The sequence below is a fragment of the Scyliorhinus torazame genome, chromosome 9 (assembly GCF_047496885.1).
Source record: "Scyliorhinus torazame isolate Kashiwa2021f chromosome 9, sScyTor2.1, whole genome shotgun sequence".
NCBI classification, from domain to species: domain Eukaryota; kingdom Metazoa; phylum Chordata; class Chondrichthyes; order Carcharhiniformes; family Scyliorhinidae; genus Scyliorhinus; species Scyliorhinus torazame.
This window is the reverse complement of record NC_092715.1, coordinates 40066277-40083460: the sequence shown is the minus strand read 5'-3', so window position 1 is coordinate 40083460 and position 17184 is coordinate 40066277. Positions and strand designations below refer to the sequence as shown.

Sequence of the window (17184 nt, the reverse complement as noted above, 5' to 3'; positions counted from 1 at the left end):
GGTGCCAGGTGTGCCATCAGGTGGCATATATGGGCGACGGTTTCCTGGCTCATCCGGAGTCTCCTTCTACATGCCCGGTCCGTGAGGTCCTGGTACGACGAGCGGGGCCGGTACTCACGGGGCCTCATCGGGTGTCTCCGTCGCCGTGGCACCACCTCCTCCCCCTCCTTGTGTTCCTCTTCATCCTGTCGGGCGGACGGCCCTCCAGCCAGGGCGGCTGCCACCTGCCCCTCTTGGGCACGCTCCTCTGCGGCAGCCTCCGCCGCCTCCCTGGCATGCTCCTCCTCCTGCTCTCCCAGGGCAACATGTAGAATCATAGAATTTACAGTGCAGAAGGAGGCCAGTCGGCCCATCAAGTCTGCACCGGCTCTTTGAAAGAGCACCGTACCCAAGACCACACCTCCACCCTATCCCCATGACCCAGTAACCCCACCCAACACTAAGGGCAATTTTAGACACTAAAGGCAATTTAGCATGGCCAATCGACCTAACCTGCACATCTTTTTGGGTTCTAACCACTCTCTGGGGAAAGAAGTTTCTCTTGAATTCCCTTTTGGGTTTAGTGGTGACTGTCTTATATTTATGGCCATTAGCTTTGGTCACACCCAAAGTCGGAACGGTTCTCAAACTCTTTCATATTTTTAAAGTCCTTTACTAAAGCACCATTCAGTGAGAATCCCATGCCTTTCTGATCTTTCCTGATGGATATTACCTTTCAGTTCTGTATGGTGAACATCTTGTTCAAGGCCTCTCCCCACCATGGGATCTTCCATTCCTGCCAAAGTCAATGGAACTTTGAACAGCTCGCCACATTTTATGCCCCCCCCCCCCCCCCCCCACAATTCCACAGCAAGGCCTTAAATTCTGCCGGACTAATTTTTGAGAAGTAATTTTTTCGACTGTACAACATTTAATACTTATTGCCTATTTTTGCAGAAAATATGCTTAGTTAAATTGTTTTTTTTGTTTGCTGACTCTTTCCAACATGGACATTATCTTAGTTTGGTGTTTTTGTCTCTCCAATTTAGTTATCAAGCAGTGGAATATATGAGAATGGGGACTGAACCAGCCACAGCTTGTCAGAAGGCTATTACAAGAATTCAGATGTATTACCCACAGTTTTTTGGTGCACTTATTTGTGCTAACAGAACCGGGGGTTACGGTAAGATTTTGAAAGAAAATCTGTTAAAAGAATAAGCGTGAAACTTGTTCTTTGAGAGTAAGGCTAAAGCCGTACAGGAAATAAACAACCTTGAGGAAACACGTCTTGATTGATTTATATTTATAAGGAGCTGGTTTAGCACAGTGGGCTAAACAGCTGGCTTGCAATGCAGAACAAGGCAGCAGCGCGGGTTCAATTCCTGTACCGGCCTCCCCGAACAGATGCTGGAATGTGACGACTCGGTACTTTTCACAGTAACTTCATTGAAGCCTACTTGTGACAATAAGCGATTATTATATTTATTGTCACATGCACCGAAGTACAGTGAGAAGTATTTTTCTGCGGCCAAGGGAACGTACACAGTAGACAAAAGAATACATCGACAGTGGTGCATCAACAAATAACAATTGGTTACACTGCAGAACAAGGCCAAACAAGAGCAGCATAGGGCGTTGTGAATAGTGTTCTTACAAGGAACAAATCAGTCCAAGGTAGAGCCGTTGAGGAGTCTAGTAACTGTGGGGAAGAAGCTGTTCCTATGTCTGGATGTGCGGGTCTTCAGATATCTGTATATTCTGCCTGATGGAAGAGTCTGGAAGAGGGCAAAGCCTGGGTGTGAGGGGTCTCTGCCTTTCTGAGGCAGCGGGAGGTGTATATAGAATCAATGTGAGGATGGCAAGCTTGTGTGATGCGTTGGGCTGAGTTCACCACACTCTGTAGTTTCCTGCGATCTCGGGCCGAGCAGTTGCCATACCAGGCTGTAATGCAGACAGATAGGATGCTCTCTATGGCACATCTGTAGAGGTTTGTGAGAGTCGATGCAAACATGCCGAATTGCTTTAGCTTCCGTAGGAAGTAGAGACGTTGTTGGGCTTTCTTGATTGTTGCATCAACGTGAGTGGACCAGGACAGACTGTTGTTAATGGTGACTCCCAGGAACTTAAAGCTATCTTCCACTTAACTATATATTGAGTAGAATATCTGCAAAACTAGGGGCTTTTCACAGTAACTTCATTGCAGTGATAATGTAAGCCTACTTGTGACAATAAAGATTATTATTAGTATATTGTAAAAGTCTGCAAGGGCTTGGCATGTTTATATGTGTACCCTTATTCAGGAGGAAATGGTGGCATAGTGGTAATGTCATTGGACTAGTAATCCAGAAGCCCAGGGTAACTTAAATAAAGGGAATAACAATGAAATGAGGACAGAGTTAGCTAAAGTGGACTGGGTGGATAGATTATCAGGAAAGATAGTAGACCAGTATTGGCAAACATTTAAAAAGGCACTTAATGACTTTCAGCAAAAATATATCCCAGTAAGGAGGAAAGAATCTGAGAGGGATAAACCAACCTTGGCTGACCAAGGAGGTTAAGGAAAAGCATATATAAGAAGGCAAAATTTAGTGAGACCCATGAAGTTTGGGAGAAATCAGAATCCAGCAAAGGAGGACTTAAAAAGAGAGAAAATAAACTAGCGAGGAATATAAAAACTGACCAGGGCTTCTTTAAATATATAAAAAGTAAAAGAGAGGTCAAAGTGTCCCAGGTCCCTTAGAAAGTGAATCTGGGGAGAGAAAGGAGTTGAACAGATATTTTCTATCAGTCTTTATGGTGGTACAAAGAACAAAGAACAAAGAAATGTACAGCACAGGAACAGGCCCTTCGGCCCTCCAAGCCCGTGCCGACCATGCTGCCCGACTAAACTGCAATTTTCTACCCTTCCTGGGTCCGTATCCTTCTATTCCCATCCTATTCATATATTTGTCAAGATTCCCCTTAAATGTCCCTGCTTCCACTACCTCCTCCGGTAGCGAGTTCCAGGCACCCACTACCCTCTGCGTAAAAAACTTGCCTCGTACATCTACTCTAAACCTTGCCCCTCTCACCTTAAACCTATGCCCCCTACTTACTTCAAACATCCCATTAATACTAAAGAATATGGGGGAGGAATTAAATACCATCACCATCATTAGAGAAGTGGCATTAGACAAACTAAAGGGGCTAAAGGCAGCTAGGTTCCCTGGCCCGGATGGCTTGCATCCTAGGATCCTAAAAGAAGTAGCTACAGAGATAGTGGATGCATTGGTTGCAATTTTCCAAAAATCCTTGGATTCTGGAGCAGTACTGGAGGATTGGTAACCTGCCAACGTGACACGTCTATACAAAAAGCAGGTAACTATAGGCTGATTGGCAGAACATCTATTGTTGGAAAAATATTGGAATCAACGAGGTAAAAGGTAAAGTCGCCATAGTCCCAGATGAGCATAGGCTGCTTTCCCCTTTTGAGGGGGAGAGCTGACTGGTGGTGGTTTAACCTGAGGATCACCACACCTCAGCCGAGGGTCAAGGTTGAGACGGTAGCCTTCATGAATGACCACAGCTGGTACGGGAATTGAACTTGTGCTGCATCATAAACCAGCTGTCTAGCTCACTGGCACCAGAAAGAACTATTAAATAAGTGATAGCAGCACATTTGGAAAATCATAATCTAATCAAGCAGAGTAGGCATGGCTTCATGAAAGGGAAATTGTGTCTGATTTATTCGTTTCTTTGAGGCAATCTCAACCAGAGTAAATAGAATTAACCAGTAGATGTGCTGTATTTGGATCTCCAGAAGGTGTTCGACAAGGTACCTCACAAAAGGTTAAGTCATAAGGTAAGAGCCCATGGTATTGGAGAGAGTGTATTGGCATGGATAGGGAATTGGCTAATGTGACGGAAACAGCGAGGGTGGATAAGGGGTTCTTTTTCAGGTTGGCGATCAGTAACCAGCCGGGTTCCAGAGGGATCGGTGCTGGAACTACAACTATCTACAGTATAAGTGACTTGGAAGAAGGAATTGAATGTACTGTAGCCAAATCTGCCGACAGCACAAAAATAGGTGGAAAGCAAGTTGTGAGAAGAATACAGGCAGTTTATGAAGAGATACTGATAGGTTAAGTCAGTGGGCAAAAGGTATACTGGAGTATACTGTGGGGAAATATGAAGTTGATCATTTTGGAAATGAGAGTTTTACTTAAGTGAAGAAAAACTGCAGAAAGCTTCAACACAAAGAGGTTTGGGGTACTAATGCATGAAACACAGAAAGCTAGTACACTGGTGCAGCAAGTAATCAGGAAGCCTAAAGGAATGTTGGCCCTTATTTCAAGGTGTGGAGATGCCGGCGTTGGACTGGGGTGAGCAGAGTACGAAGTCTTACAACACCAGGTTAAAGTCCAACAGGTTTGTTTTGATGTCACGAGCTTTCGGAGCGCTGCTCCTTCCACAGGTGAAGGAGCAGCGCTCCGAAAGCTAGTGACATCAAAACAAACCTGTTGGACTTTAACCTGGTGTTGTAAGACTTATTTCAAGGGGGATTGGAGTATAAGAGTAGGGAACTCTTCTGAGTGTTGTGAGTCTTCGGAACTCCTTGCCACAGAGAGCTGTGGGGGCAGAGTCCTTGTGTATTTTTCAAGCTGAGATTGATCGATTCTTGATCAGTAAGGGAGTTAAGGGTTATGGGGAAAGTGGATGGGAAGATTATCGGATCAGCCATGATCCTATTGAATGGTGGAGCAGGCTTGAGGGGCCGAATGGCCTACTCCTGTTGCTATTTCCTTTGGTCTTACAGACACTCAAAAGGCATTTCATGAAATCCTGTGAGAGACAACAGCCGGAATCTTCTGGCGATTTGCATTGGCGGGATCTTTTGATCTTGCTGACGGCGCACCCTCACCGTTGAATGAGGTGTGCATTCAATGGGGAAACACTGCTGACAATGACCACCGGCCATTTGGGGGCCGCCTTGGCGGGGATGCACGGAAAATCCCGCCCATATGCGTTTTTCCTAAAGTAAGATTAGTTAGTGTGAAGGGTAGGCTACGTAGAAAGGTAAAAGAGGATAATTGTAAGAGGATTTAGGTTGAAATATGAAAGTGGTGTTAAGTGGATATCTATGGGTCTGGGATGGAATTGGAAAAATCAGTCTGGACCCTTTAAAAGAAGGCTCCATCGGATTGAACTGTGATCAATGAAATTCACAATGGACAATGCACGGCAGTGGATATTGGAAGTAGAAAAGGAGCTATTGGATATTGGAGGTAGAAAAGGGCAGCATGTAGCACAGTGGTTAGCACAGTTGCTTCACAGCACCAGGGTCCCAGGTTCGATTCCCGGCTTGGGTCACTGTCTGTGTGGAGTCTGCACGTTCTCCCCGTGTCTGCGTGGGTTTCCTCCGGGTGCTCTGGTTTCCTCCCACAATCCAAAGATGTGCAGGTTAGGTGGATTGGCAACGTTAAATTGCCCAAAAAGATTAAGTGGGATTACGGGGATAGAGTGGGACTGTGGGCTTAAGTAGGGTGCTCTTGCCAAGAGCCGGTGCAGACCCGATGGGCTGAATGGTCTCCTTCTGCACTGTAAATTCTATGATTCTATTTGTACCAAAAAGTACAATGAGATACCTAAAGATACTATTGGACTTTCGAGTGTTCACCATATCGAAATATTGTGAAGCTAGAAAACTCAATGGACAGAACCCTGGAATGTAATGCCAAATTGTTGAGTTCCGATCCCAGAAGTCACATTGAAGATGTACTGAGCTCAGTAGAAGATCTGACTACAGCCAGGGTACTGGCTCATAAAAAACAGAAATGTTGCTAGAGTGAGAAGATGGAAAGACTAGTGTTACAGACGGCGAAGGTACATTCAGATTAACCGTTTGTTTATTTTGTTGATAACGTGGCACTAACTGAGAGTTAGACAAAGGGCATTTTGAATGAATCCAAAGGGTAAAACTAAAAAAACGGATTGAATTCAGACAGTTTGAGAACAATTGTTGCAAGATTTAAATTATCTTAAACATTGATGACTATGTCCAGTGAGACATTAAATTGTGACTTTCCAAAATTTCTTAATTTCAAGCCTATGCAACATTGGGGAGCTAGATTAATAAAACTGAACTCTAAAATGCACTTTGAAGCAATTTGTAAGTTGAGCTTTGACCCACTGCTATCTAAAACTACTTTTAGTCGGCTGTACTGCTGATCTATGGTATCATTTATGTGGGAGGTGCTACTGATAGATGAGATTTACAAAACTGGCAAGCTCTACAGAAGCTTTACATAGGAATTAGAAACAGGAGGAGGCCAATCAGCCCTTCAAGCCTGTTCTGCCATTCATTATGATCATGGCTGATCATCAAGTTCAATACCTTGATCCCGCCTTCCCCCCCTTCCTCATATTCCCTGATCCATTTATCCCCATGAGCTATATCTAATTCCTTCTTGAAATTACACAACGTTTTGGCCTCAACTGCTTTCTGTCGTAGCGAATTCCACAGATTCACCACCCGCTGGGTGAAGACATTTCTCCTCACCTCAGTCCTAAGAATACCATGATCCTCAAACTATGACCCCTAGTTCCGGACTCCCACACCATCGGGAACATTCTTTCTGAATCTACCCTATTGACACTTGTACGTTTCTAAGAGATCCCTTCTCACTCTTCTAATCTCCAATGAATATAATCCTAACCGATTTAGTCTCTCCTCGTATGACAGTCCCGCCATCCCTGGAATCAGCCTGGTAAACCTTTGCTCCACTCCCTCCATAGCAAGAACATCCTTCCTCAGATAAGGACACCAAAACTGCACACAATACTCCAGGTGTGGATTAACCAATGTCCTATACAATTGCAGTAAAACATCTCTATTCCTATACTCAAACCCTCTCGCTATGAAGACCAATGTACCAGTTGCCTTCTTTACTGCCTGCTGTACTTGTGCGCTTACTTTCAGTGACTGATGCACGAGGATACCAAGGTCTCGCTGAGTATCCACCTCTCTCAGTTTACACCCATTCAAATAATAATCTGCTTTCCTACTTTTTCAACCGAAGCGGATAACCTCACATTTATCCACATTATACTGTATCTGCCATGCATGTGCCCACTCACTCACTCACTCAGCCTGTCAAATTCCCGCTGAAGCATCTCTGCATCCTCCTCACAGTCCATGCTCCCACCCAACTTTGTATCATCGGCAAATTTGGAGATCATACATTTTGTTCCCTCGTCCAAATCATTAATATGTAATGTGAACAGTTGGGGCCCTAGCACAGATCCCTGTGGTACTCCACTAGTTACTGCCTGCTGATCAGAAAAAGACCCACTTATTCCAACTTTTGCTTACTGTTTGCTAACCAGCTTTTTATCCATCTCAAGACACTACCTGTAATCCCATCTGTTTTAACTTTACTTATTAATCTGCTATGTGAGACCTTGTTGAAAGTCTTCTGAAAATCTAAACAAACCACATCCACCGGTTCTCCCTGGTCAACTCCACTAGTTACATCTTTAAAGAATTCTAGTAGATTTGTCAAGCATGATTTTCCTTTTGTAAACCCGTGCTGATTTTGTCTGATTACACCACTGCTTTCCAAATGCTGTGCTGTGAAATCCTTGAGAATGGACTCCAGCAACTTCCCTTCTATTGACGTTAGGCTCACTGGCCTATAGTTCCCTGTTTTCTCTCTACCTCCCTTTTTGAATAGCGGGGTTGAATAGTGGGAATATATGGGGCTGGTTTAGCATAGTGGGCTAAACAGCTGGCTTGTAATGCAGGTCAAGGCCATCAGTGCAGGTTCAATTCCCGTACTGGCCTCCCCGAACAGGTGCCAGAATGCGGCGACTAGGGGATTTTCATAGTAATTTCATTGAAGCCCATTTGTGACAATAAGCGATTATTATTATTATTATAATATTTGCCACCCTCCAAACTGCAGGAACAATTCCAGAGTCTAAAGAATTTTGGAAAATGACCACCAATGGATGCACTGGGGCCACTTCCTTAAGTACTCTGGGATGAAGATTCTCAGGCACTGGAGATTTGTCTGTCTTCGATCCCATTAATTTCCGCATCAATCCCATTAAATTGCACTGATGATCATTCGTGAAACAACTTACAATTTGAGTTATTTAGACTTTCATGGAATGTGACATCACTGTCAAGACCAGCATTTGTTGACCATTCTTAATTGCTGTTGAGATGGTGGTAATCCTTGTGGTGTAATGACACCAATGGCACTGTTGAGGAGAGTTTTGACCCACGACATTGAAGGAACATGGTGTTGCTAATTGCGTTTCTCTTAATTTGGCTCTGAAGATGGCAGCCAATATGGTCGCCTTCCTTAATTTTAATTACGTTTTGCTCTAGAGTCGCCAGGTATCTTTCGATACCGTCACAAGGTTCAAAACCGAATACTGATCAAAGACTCAATACAGTTAATAAGTTCAAACTCAATGCTTATTTATTTACACACACAGTCAAATATACTCATGCACAAAACTCTACAGACTAAACTATCACTACTGCTAAAGCCTATACTTAGCTTCAGGTGTCCACTCGGTCAGAGGAACAATGGCCGTTGATCGGTTTTGAGGCTACTGGGGTCGAACTGGTATGGAATAACAGCTAAGAGCATCTGACTTGTACCGTGCGTTGACCTTGGACTTACTTGTTCTGATGTTGCTGTTGGGCAGGTCTCTCCTTGGTGAGAGCCGGAGCCACAAGAGAGCGATTCTCTCTTGGGGGTTCCTTCTTATACCCAAAAGGGGCTTTGCGCGCTTTTGGGCGGGCCTTGAACTTGGACCCAATTAATTGGGCTGTTTCCCAATCGTTCCTATCGATTTCCTCCAATAGAGGGGTAGGTGCCCTGATGGCTGGGCGTGTCCTAGGTGGCCGTTGGCCTGCTTTGTTCTGGTCCCCCCTCTGGCGCCGGGGTGTCTGCCTTGGTATCGTTTACTTAGATGTTACTCTTTTGTCCCCGGGGATGGCTCATTAGTATGGTAATGGCTTTGCAGTTTTGGTCTTGTCTGGGAGCTGCGGCTCCAATCAACAGACAAACCCTGCACCTGCTTGCTTTCTCAGTATTGTCCATTTTCCCTGCAATCTTTGCAAAGTGTCCATTTTGTAAACGGGAAGTGGCCAACCCAGATGGCTACAATGGATATATTTCCAAGTCAGGGTGGTGAGTGACTTGGGAGGGGAACTTGCAAGTGGTGGTGTTCCCATTCACCTGCTGTCCTTGTCCTTCTAGCTGGTTTGGAATGTTCTGCCAAGAGCTTGGAAACTTGCTGCAATGCATCTTTGTAGATGGTACGCACTTCTGCTACATTGTGCTGGCAGTATAGGGAGTGACTGTTTAAGGTGATGGATAAAGTGTTGATCAGGAAGACTGATTTTGATCTGGATGGTGTCAAGCTTGTTGACTGCTGATGGAACTACACTCATCCAGGTAAGTGGTGAGTATTGCATCACGCTCCCAACTTGTGCCTTGTAGATGGTAGTTAGGCTTTGGTGAGTTACTCACCACAGATTTCCCAACCTCTTATTTCCTTTGGTAGCCTTTGTATTTATACTGTTGGCTGGTTAAATTAAGTCTTGGTCAACGGTAGCCCCCTGGATATTGATGCTGAGGTATTGAGCAATGGTAATGCTTTTGAATATCAAGGGGAAATATTTATATTGTCTCTTGTTGGAGATGGTCATTACCTGCAAGTACACTCAGGCCTGAATATTGTCGAGGTCTTGTTGCATGGAGGCCCAGGCTACTTCAGTATCTGAGGAATTGCAAATGGTACTGAACATTGTGCCATCGCCAGCTAGCATCCTCACTTCTGATTGAAGTTTCTGAAGATGGGCATGCTTAGGAAACCACCGTGAAGAACTCCTGCAATAAAAATATTGCCAATTAAGTATTTTTGATATATGTATGTATGTTGTGCGGCAACCATGATATTGCTCAAAAAAACAAGGTAAATAACCAAATTCTCTCCAGTAGAAAAGCACTGACTGCACTTGGCGGTGAAGAGTTTTATGGCATTATAAAAGGGACTACATAAATGTGTTTGCTTTCTTGGATCTTTTGATCATGTTTGTTGAGGAATAAATATTTTTAAAAAAACTTTAGAGTACCCAATTCATTTTTTCCAATAAAGGGGCAATTTAGCGTGGCCAATCCACCTAGCTTGCACATTTTTGGGTTGTGGGGGCGAAACCAACCCAAACACGGGGAGAATGTGCAAACCCCACACGGAAAGTGACCCAGAGCCGGGATCGAACTTGGGACATTGGCGCCGTGAGGCCGCAGTGCTAACCACTGCGCCGCCATGCTGCCCGAGGAATAAATATTAACCAGGGTACCAAGAAAGATTCTTGCTTTTTGTATAGCGCCTTGGGAACTTGCACATCCACCTGGGGAGGCAGTTGGGGTCCAGGTTTCATCTGAAATAGCACTCCTGACAGTGTAGTATTGCACTGATATGTCAATCTTGAAATATTTTAAGTTAAACCAATTAAACTAAAACAAACAAACAAACTGAGGGACAAATTAAAAAGGGCTGCTCCCTACAGGGACACTGCCTTAACGAAATCAAAGAGCACATGAAACTTAAAACATCAAATCAAAAGGTGATTAAAAGGGTCAACTGAAGGCCTGCTGTCCGTGGACACCGCATGCTACATCTTCAGGGACACCCGGCTGCGAATGAAGCCACGGAAGAGGGGCAGACCGTCAGGCTGGATGACCCCCTCTGTTGCCCGCTGCCTGGACCTATTTATAGTGAATTTTGCCAGGTACAGGTTCACGAGGCGGTCCCCACCCCCCTCCGCATTGGGTGACTAGATCATTATGAGCATTGGGCTGAAGTTCAATCAAAATTGTAATAAAAGGTATGTCAAAAACTAAAAAAAAAAGGGTGCAGCCTAAAACATGTACCTGGCTCGTGGACTCCACAAGGCCGAAAAAAACAAAATGGCATTTTGGGAGTCCGTGAACCAGTGCAATCGATGGTTGCATGGGACTGCTGCGTGCAACACCCTCCACCCCAGGCCCCCAAGATCAACGGACTCCGTAAAGGGACCTCCGCCGCTGAATGGCAATAAGGCTCAGCAAGGCGAGGGCAAGGAAGTGAAGAGTGTGCAGCAGCAGGCTACACATAAAACCCCTCCTCACAGTGCATTTCCGTGAGGCGATTCGGGTCAGACAGGAGTCCACCGCACACCTGCGATCCTCGGGATCACCAGTGCCGTCAGATCTGAGCACAACCGTTTTGAGGTCGTGGAATGAATTGGCCACGAGCTGGACATCCATCGCTGCATGACGTGCCAAATCGCAGGGTGATCACCGAGCCCACTCCTCCGGCACTCACCATGTCCCCGATCCTGGTCACCCTGGCAGCCACAACCTGCATCTCCACCAGCCACTCAAAATGGTACTGGTGGAGGAGTGTCAACCTTGAAGACCGTGATCTTGTGATTTTGAGGGTGAATGCTACTCTGATCATGGCTAGGGTCAGCAAGTATGGCATTGCATTTACAGACCAACTGATCGCTCCAATTTTGGCAAATAAAAGCCAAATGAATTGTACTGAAATTTGAAAATCTATTTTATTTCAGGAAGTCCAACCTTAAATAATGGAAGAATTCTCTCAAGCTTTCTATATATGATTGTTTGTTTAGATTACTTGGGAGTATAGCCATTTCCCCAAGCTAGGAATCACTGTGGTAAACCACTGTTGCACCTGTATTAGGTGATGTACGGTAGGACCTGTACTACAGGTTCGCCGGTACTCCCTGCCTGTACAAATATGCCTGTCCTCCAGCCAGCAGCAATTTTGCCAGCTGCTGTGGGAGGCCACACATCTGGGGCGTCAGTCTCCGATTCTCCGACCCCCCGCCGGGTTGGAGAATCGCCGGGGGCTGCCGTGAATCCCGCCCCCGCCGGTTGCCGAAGTCTCCGGTACCGGATATTCGGCGGGGGTGGGAATCGGGCCGCGCCGGTTGGCGGGCCCCCCCGCTGGATTCTCCGGCCGATAAATTGCCTGTCCTGCCGGCGTGGATTAAACCACCTTTTGAACGGCGGGACAAGGCGGCGTGGGCGGGCTCCGGGGTCCTGGGGGGGGGGCGCGGGGCGATCTGGCCCCGGGGGATGCCCCCACGGTGGCCTGGCCCGCGATCGGGGCCCACTGATCCGCGGGCGGGCCTGTGCCGTGGGGGCACTCTTTCCCTTCCACCTCCGCCACGGTCTCCACCATGGCGGAGGCGGAAGAGACTCCCTCCACTGCGCATGCGCGGGAAACTGTCAGCGGCCACTGACGCTCCCGCGCATGCGCCGCCCCGATATGTCATTTCTGCGCCAGCTGGCGGGGCAACAAAGGCCGTTTCCGCCAGCTGGCGGGGCGGAAATCCCTCCGGCGTCGGCCTAGCCTCTCAATGTTGGGGCTCGGCCCCCAAAGATGCGGAGCATTCCGCACCTTTGAAGCGGCATGATGCCCGTCTGATTGGCGCCGTTTTGGGCGCCAGTCGGTGGACATCGCGCCGTTTGGGGAGAATTTCGCCCCTGATAGCAATAAAGCCTCAGTTTGATTCAACTATCGTCTTCTGTCCAATTGATCGTGCCTCAATTTATTGATATCAGTTTCTAAGGATGGACCTCCGTATCAAACCGGATCACCTGCAGCTGGATCCTCACTCAAGCGACGCCAGAAAGGACTTCCAGCACTGGCTAGCTTGCTTCGAAGCGTATATCAACGCGGCACCGACCCCTGTTCCGGAGGCTCAGAAGATTCAGATTTTATATTCCAGGTTGAGCTCCAAAGTCTTTCCGTTAATCCAGGACGCGCTGAACTACGCCAAAGCCATGACTCTACTCAAGGACAACTACGCACAGAAAGCGAACACGCTCTTCACCAGGCACGCACTCGCCACTCGCTCTCAACTCCCTGGTGAGTCCATAGAAGACTTCTGGCGGGCCCTAATCCCACTAGTCCAGGACTGTGACTGTCAGGCCGTTACGGCCACGGAACACTCAGACCTCCTTATGCGGGACGCTTTAGTGACTGGAATTGGGTCAGATCTCATACGCCAGCGACTCCTAGAAGGGGCCACGCACAACCTCGCAGAGACTAAAACGCTAGCGCTCTCCATGACGGTCGCCCTGCACAACATCCAGTCCGACACCTCCAACCGCGCGGCCCACCCCTCCTATGCTTCGTGGACCCCACAGACAGTCGCTCCAGCGGGGGCGCTGCCCACCCAATACGCCTGCGCTGCACGCCAGCCAGCGAACCCCGGGGGCCCCCAATGCTATTTTTGCGGCCAACAGAAGCACCCCCGCCAACGCGGCCCGGCCCAAGCTACCCTTTGTAAAGCCTGCGGGAAGAGCCACTTCGTCGCGGTGTGCCAGGCCCGCTCAGTAGCCGCTATCGCCCCCACCCCCTTCGGTCACGGACAATGGGCGCCACCATCCTCCCCCTCAGACCACGTGCGGCCAGTGGGCGCCGCCATCTTCCCTTCCGCGCAACACGTGCGTTCCATGGGCGCCGCCATGGGCCATCTTGTTCCACCCCCGCAACGTGCGTTCCATGGGCGCCGCCATTTTGTAACCCTCAAGATCTTCGGGCGCCGCCATCTTGTCTACCCCTCAGCACGTGGGCGCCACCAGCGTTCCAGGACCCGGGCTCACCAGCTGCCCCATTTTCCGACGATCAACCAATACTCGCCTCCATGTCAACCGACCAGTCTCGTCCGCATAACCTCACCAACGCATCCACCAGCGTGAAAGTTGACGGACATGTAACCTCCTGCCTGCTGTACTCCGGGAGCACCGAAAGCTTCATACACCCAGATACGGTAAGGCGCTGCTCCCTCACGATACACCCTGCCAACCAAAAAATCTCCCTGGCCTCCGGATCCCATTGCGTAGCGATCGGGGGGTACTGTACGGTCATGCTCATGGTCCAGGGCGTAGAATTCAGCGGCTTCTGCCTCTACGTCCTCCCTAACCTCTGTGCTGCACTAATCCTCGGCCTGGACTTCCAGTGCAACCTCCAGAGCCTAAATCTGAAATTCGGCGGGCCCTTACCATCCCTTACTGTGTGTGGCCTCGCGACCCTGAAGGTCGACCCACCTTACCTCTTTGCCAATCTAACTCCAGATTGCAAACCCGTCGCCACCAGCAGGCGGTACAGCACCCAGGACAAGACCTTCATCAGGTCCGAAGTCCAGCGGCTGCTACGGGAAGGCATCATCGAGGCCAGCAACAGCTCCTGGAGAGCTCAAGTGGTAGTAGTTAAAACTGGGGCGAAACACCGAATGGTCGTGGACTACAGCCAGACCATCAACCGGTACACGCAGCTCGACGCGTACCCCCTCCCATGCATATCTGACATGGTCAATCAGATTGCGCAGTACCGGGTCTTCTCAATGGTGGACCTGAAATCGGCCTACCACCAGCTCCCCATCCGTAAATTGGACTGTCCATACACCGCCTTCGAGGCAGACGGCCGCCTATACCACTTCCTTAGGGTCCCCTTCGGCGTCACAAACGGGGTCTCGGTCTTCCAAAAGGAGATGGACCGAATGGTCGACCAGTACGGGTTGCGGGCCACCTTTCCGTACCTAGACAACGTCACCATCTGCGGCCATGATCAGCAGGACCACAACGCCAACCTTGCTAAATTTCTCCACACCGCTACTCTCCTAAGTCTCACTTACAACAAGGAGAAGTGCGTGTTCAGCACAAACTGCTTAGCCATCCTCGGCTATATGGTCCAGAACGGATTTATGGGGCCCGATCCCGACCGCATGCGCCCCCTCATGGAGCTCCCCCTTCCCCACTGCCCCAAGGCCCTCAAACTATGCGGACAAGGCCCACCCACTCATACAATCCACCCAGTTTCCCCTGACGGCCGAGGCCCAACAGGCCTTCGCCCGGATCAGAGCTGATATTGCCAAGGCCACAATGCACGCTGCAGATGAGACGCTGCCCTTCGAAGTAGAAAGCGATGCATCAGACGTCGCCCTTGCCGCCACCCTTAATCAGGCAGGCAGGCCCGTGGCATTCTTTTCCCGCACCCTTCATGCCTCAGAAATTCGTCACTCATCCGTCGAAAAGGAGGCCCAAGCTATCGTTGAAGCTGTGCGGCATTGGAGGCATTATCTGGCCGGCAGGTGATTCACTCTCCTCACTAACCAATGGTCGGTAACCTTCATGTTCAACAACACACAGCGGGGCAAGATCAAAAATGATAAAATCTTGCGGTATAGAATCGATCTCTCTACCTATAATTACGAGATTATGTATCGCCCCGGCAAACTCAACGAACCTCCAGACGCCCTATCACGAGCTACATGTGCCAGCGCACAGGTAGACCGATTCCGGGCCCTGCACGACAGCCTTTGTCACCCAGGAGTCACACGGTTGTACCACTTCATTAAGGTACAAAATCTGCCCTGCTCCGTCGAGGAAATAAGGACAATAACCAGGGACTGCCAGGTCTGTGCGGAGTGCAAGCCGCACTTCTACTGGACGGACCGCGCACGCCTGGTGAAGGCCTCCCGCCCCTTTGAACGCCCCAGCGTGGACTTCAAAGGCCCCCTCCCCTCCACCGACCGTCAAACATATTTTCTCAGTGTGATTGACGAATACTCCAGATTCCCTTTTGCCATCCCATACCCCGACATCACGTCTGCCACCGTCATTAAAGCCCTCAACACAATCTTCACTCTGTTCGGTTTCCCTGCCTACATCCCCAGTGACAGGGGATCCTCATTCTTGAGTGATCAGCTGCGTCAGTTCCTGCTCAGCAGGGGTGTCGCCTCCAGCAGAACGACAATCTATAACCCCCGGGCAAACAGACATATAGAAAGGGAGAATGGGACGGTATGGAGGGTCGTCCAGCTGGTCCTACGGTCCAGAAACCTCCCGGCCTCCTGCTGGCAGGAGGTCCTCCCTGATGCACTCCACTCCATTCACTCATTACTCTGCACTGCCACGAACAATACACCCCATGAACGTCTTTTTGCCTTCCCCAGGAAGTCCACATCAGGGGTGTCGCTCCCGACTTGGCTCGCAGCTCCGGGAACCGTGCTTCTCCGTAAGCACGTCCGACTCCACAAGGCGGACCCGTTGGTGGAGAGGGTGCACTTGCTCCATGCACACCCCCAGTACGCCTACGTGGCGTTCCCCGATGGCCGCCAGGATACTGTCTCCCTCAGGGACCTGGCACCAGCAGGTTCCCCACACACACACCTCCTCTGCCCCCGGCGCCCCCCTCCCCCCTCTCCCCCAACAGCACCCCCCCAGGACCATCCGTCGCCCCCCTGCCCACGCCTGACGATGAAGAAAATTTTGGCACACTCCCGGCGTCACCATCGACCAGATCAGCGCTGACACCACTGCGTCGCTCCCAGAGGAACATCAAGGCCCCGGACCGGCTAAACCTCTGACCGGTCCACCGGACATTTGTTTGCTCAAATCTTGTAAATATTAACCTTTGTTGTATATAGTTATGCACCCCCCCCCCCCGCCAGACTCAATTTTTGACGGGAGGTGAATGTGGTAAACCACTGTTGCACCTGTATTAGGTGATGTACGGTAGGACCTGTACTACAGGTTCGCCGGTAGTCCCTGCCTGTATAAATATGCGTGTCCTCCAGCCAGCAGCAATTTCGCCAGCTGCTGTGGGAGGCCACACATCTGATAGCAATAAAGCCTCAGTTGGATTCAACTATTGTCTTTTGTCCAATTGATAGTGCCTCAATCACTTTCGCTGAAAAAATATAGTTGCACTCCAGTAAAGTAAACAGAAATGCAGTACTGTGGAAAATCCCTCTGGTTACCTGAAATTAGATTTTGATCTGTGAGGCAATATGCATAATTCAGCACGTGTAACTCTCTGTACAAAGGAATGTGCAAGTGCAATTTTGTTTTCAATAAAGAACGGGAAACTATTTGTAGTTTTTCTATATCATGCCTCCATGATGTAAGATTGAAACACAGGTGAGAAATGCCTAGTCAGAAAACCTGGAAATGAACCTATTTGAATTCGTAATCAACTGGCTAGATTAGTCTGGTCTCGTGCTATTCACTCTCTGCTGGGGATAGAGTATTTCGGAATCTGAAAATCAAATATTTTGATACAAAAAGTATCACCCTGAGAAAGATGTATGAAGTAAGTTTATCAAACGTCTATGCTGGAGTC

General features: G+C 48.7%; 2 protein-coding genes across 3 annotated transcripts in view; one reads left to right on the top strand and one right to left on the bottom strand.

Annotated features, from left to right (window-relative positions):
• LOC140429163 (N(4)-(Beta-N-acetylglucosaminyl)-L-asparaginase-like) overlaps positions 1 to 17184 on the top strand; it is a 68318-nt gene that overhangs the window by 42319 nt on the left and 8815 nt on the right. For both annotated transcript variants that reach the window (XM_072515803.1, XM_072515804.1), the window contains exon 8: positions 1029 to 1162. In XM_072515803.1, coding sequence (XP_072371904.1) covers positions 1029 to 1162 — 134 coding nt within the window. The remainder of the gene's footprint in view (positions 1 to 1028; positions 1163 to 17184) is intronic.
• neil3 (nei-like DNA glycosylase 3) overlaps positions 8430 to 17184 on the bottom strand; it is a 58766-nt gene continuing 50011 nt past the window's right edge. Inside the window, exon 10 of the mRNA XM_072515800.1 lies at positions 8430 to 9869. Within this exon, the coding sequence (XP_072371901.1) occupies positions 9846 to 9869 (24 nt within the window). The 3' untranslated portion in view covers positions 8430 to 9845. The remainder of the gene's footprint in view (positions 9870 to 17184) is intronic.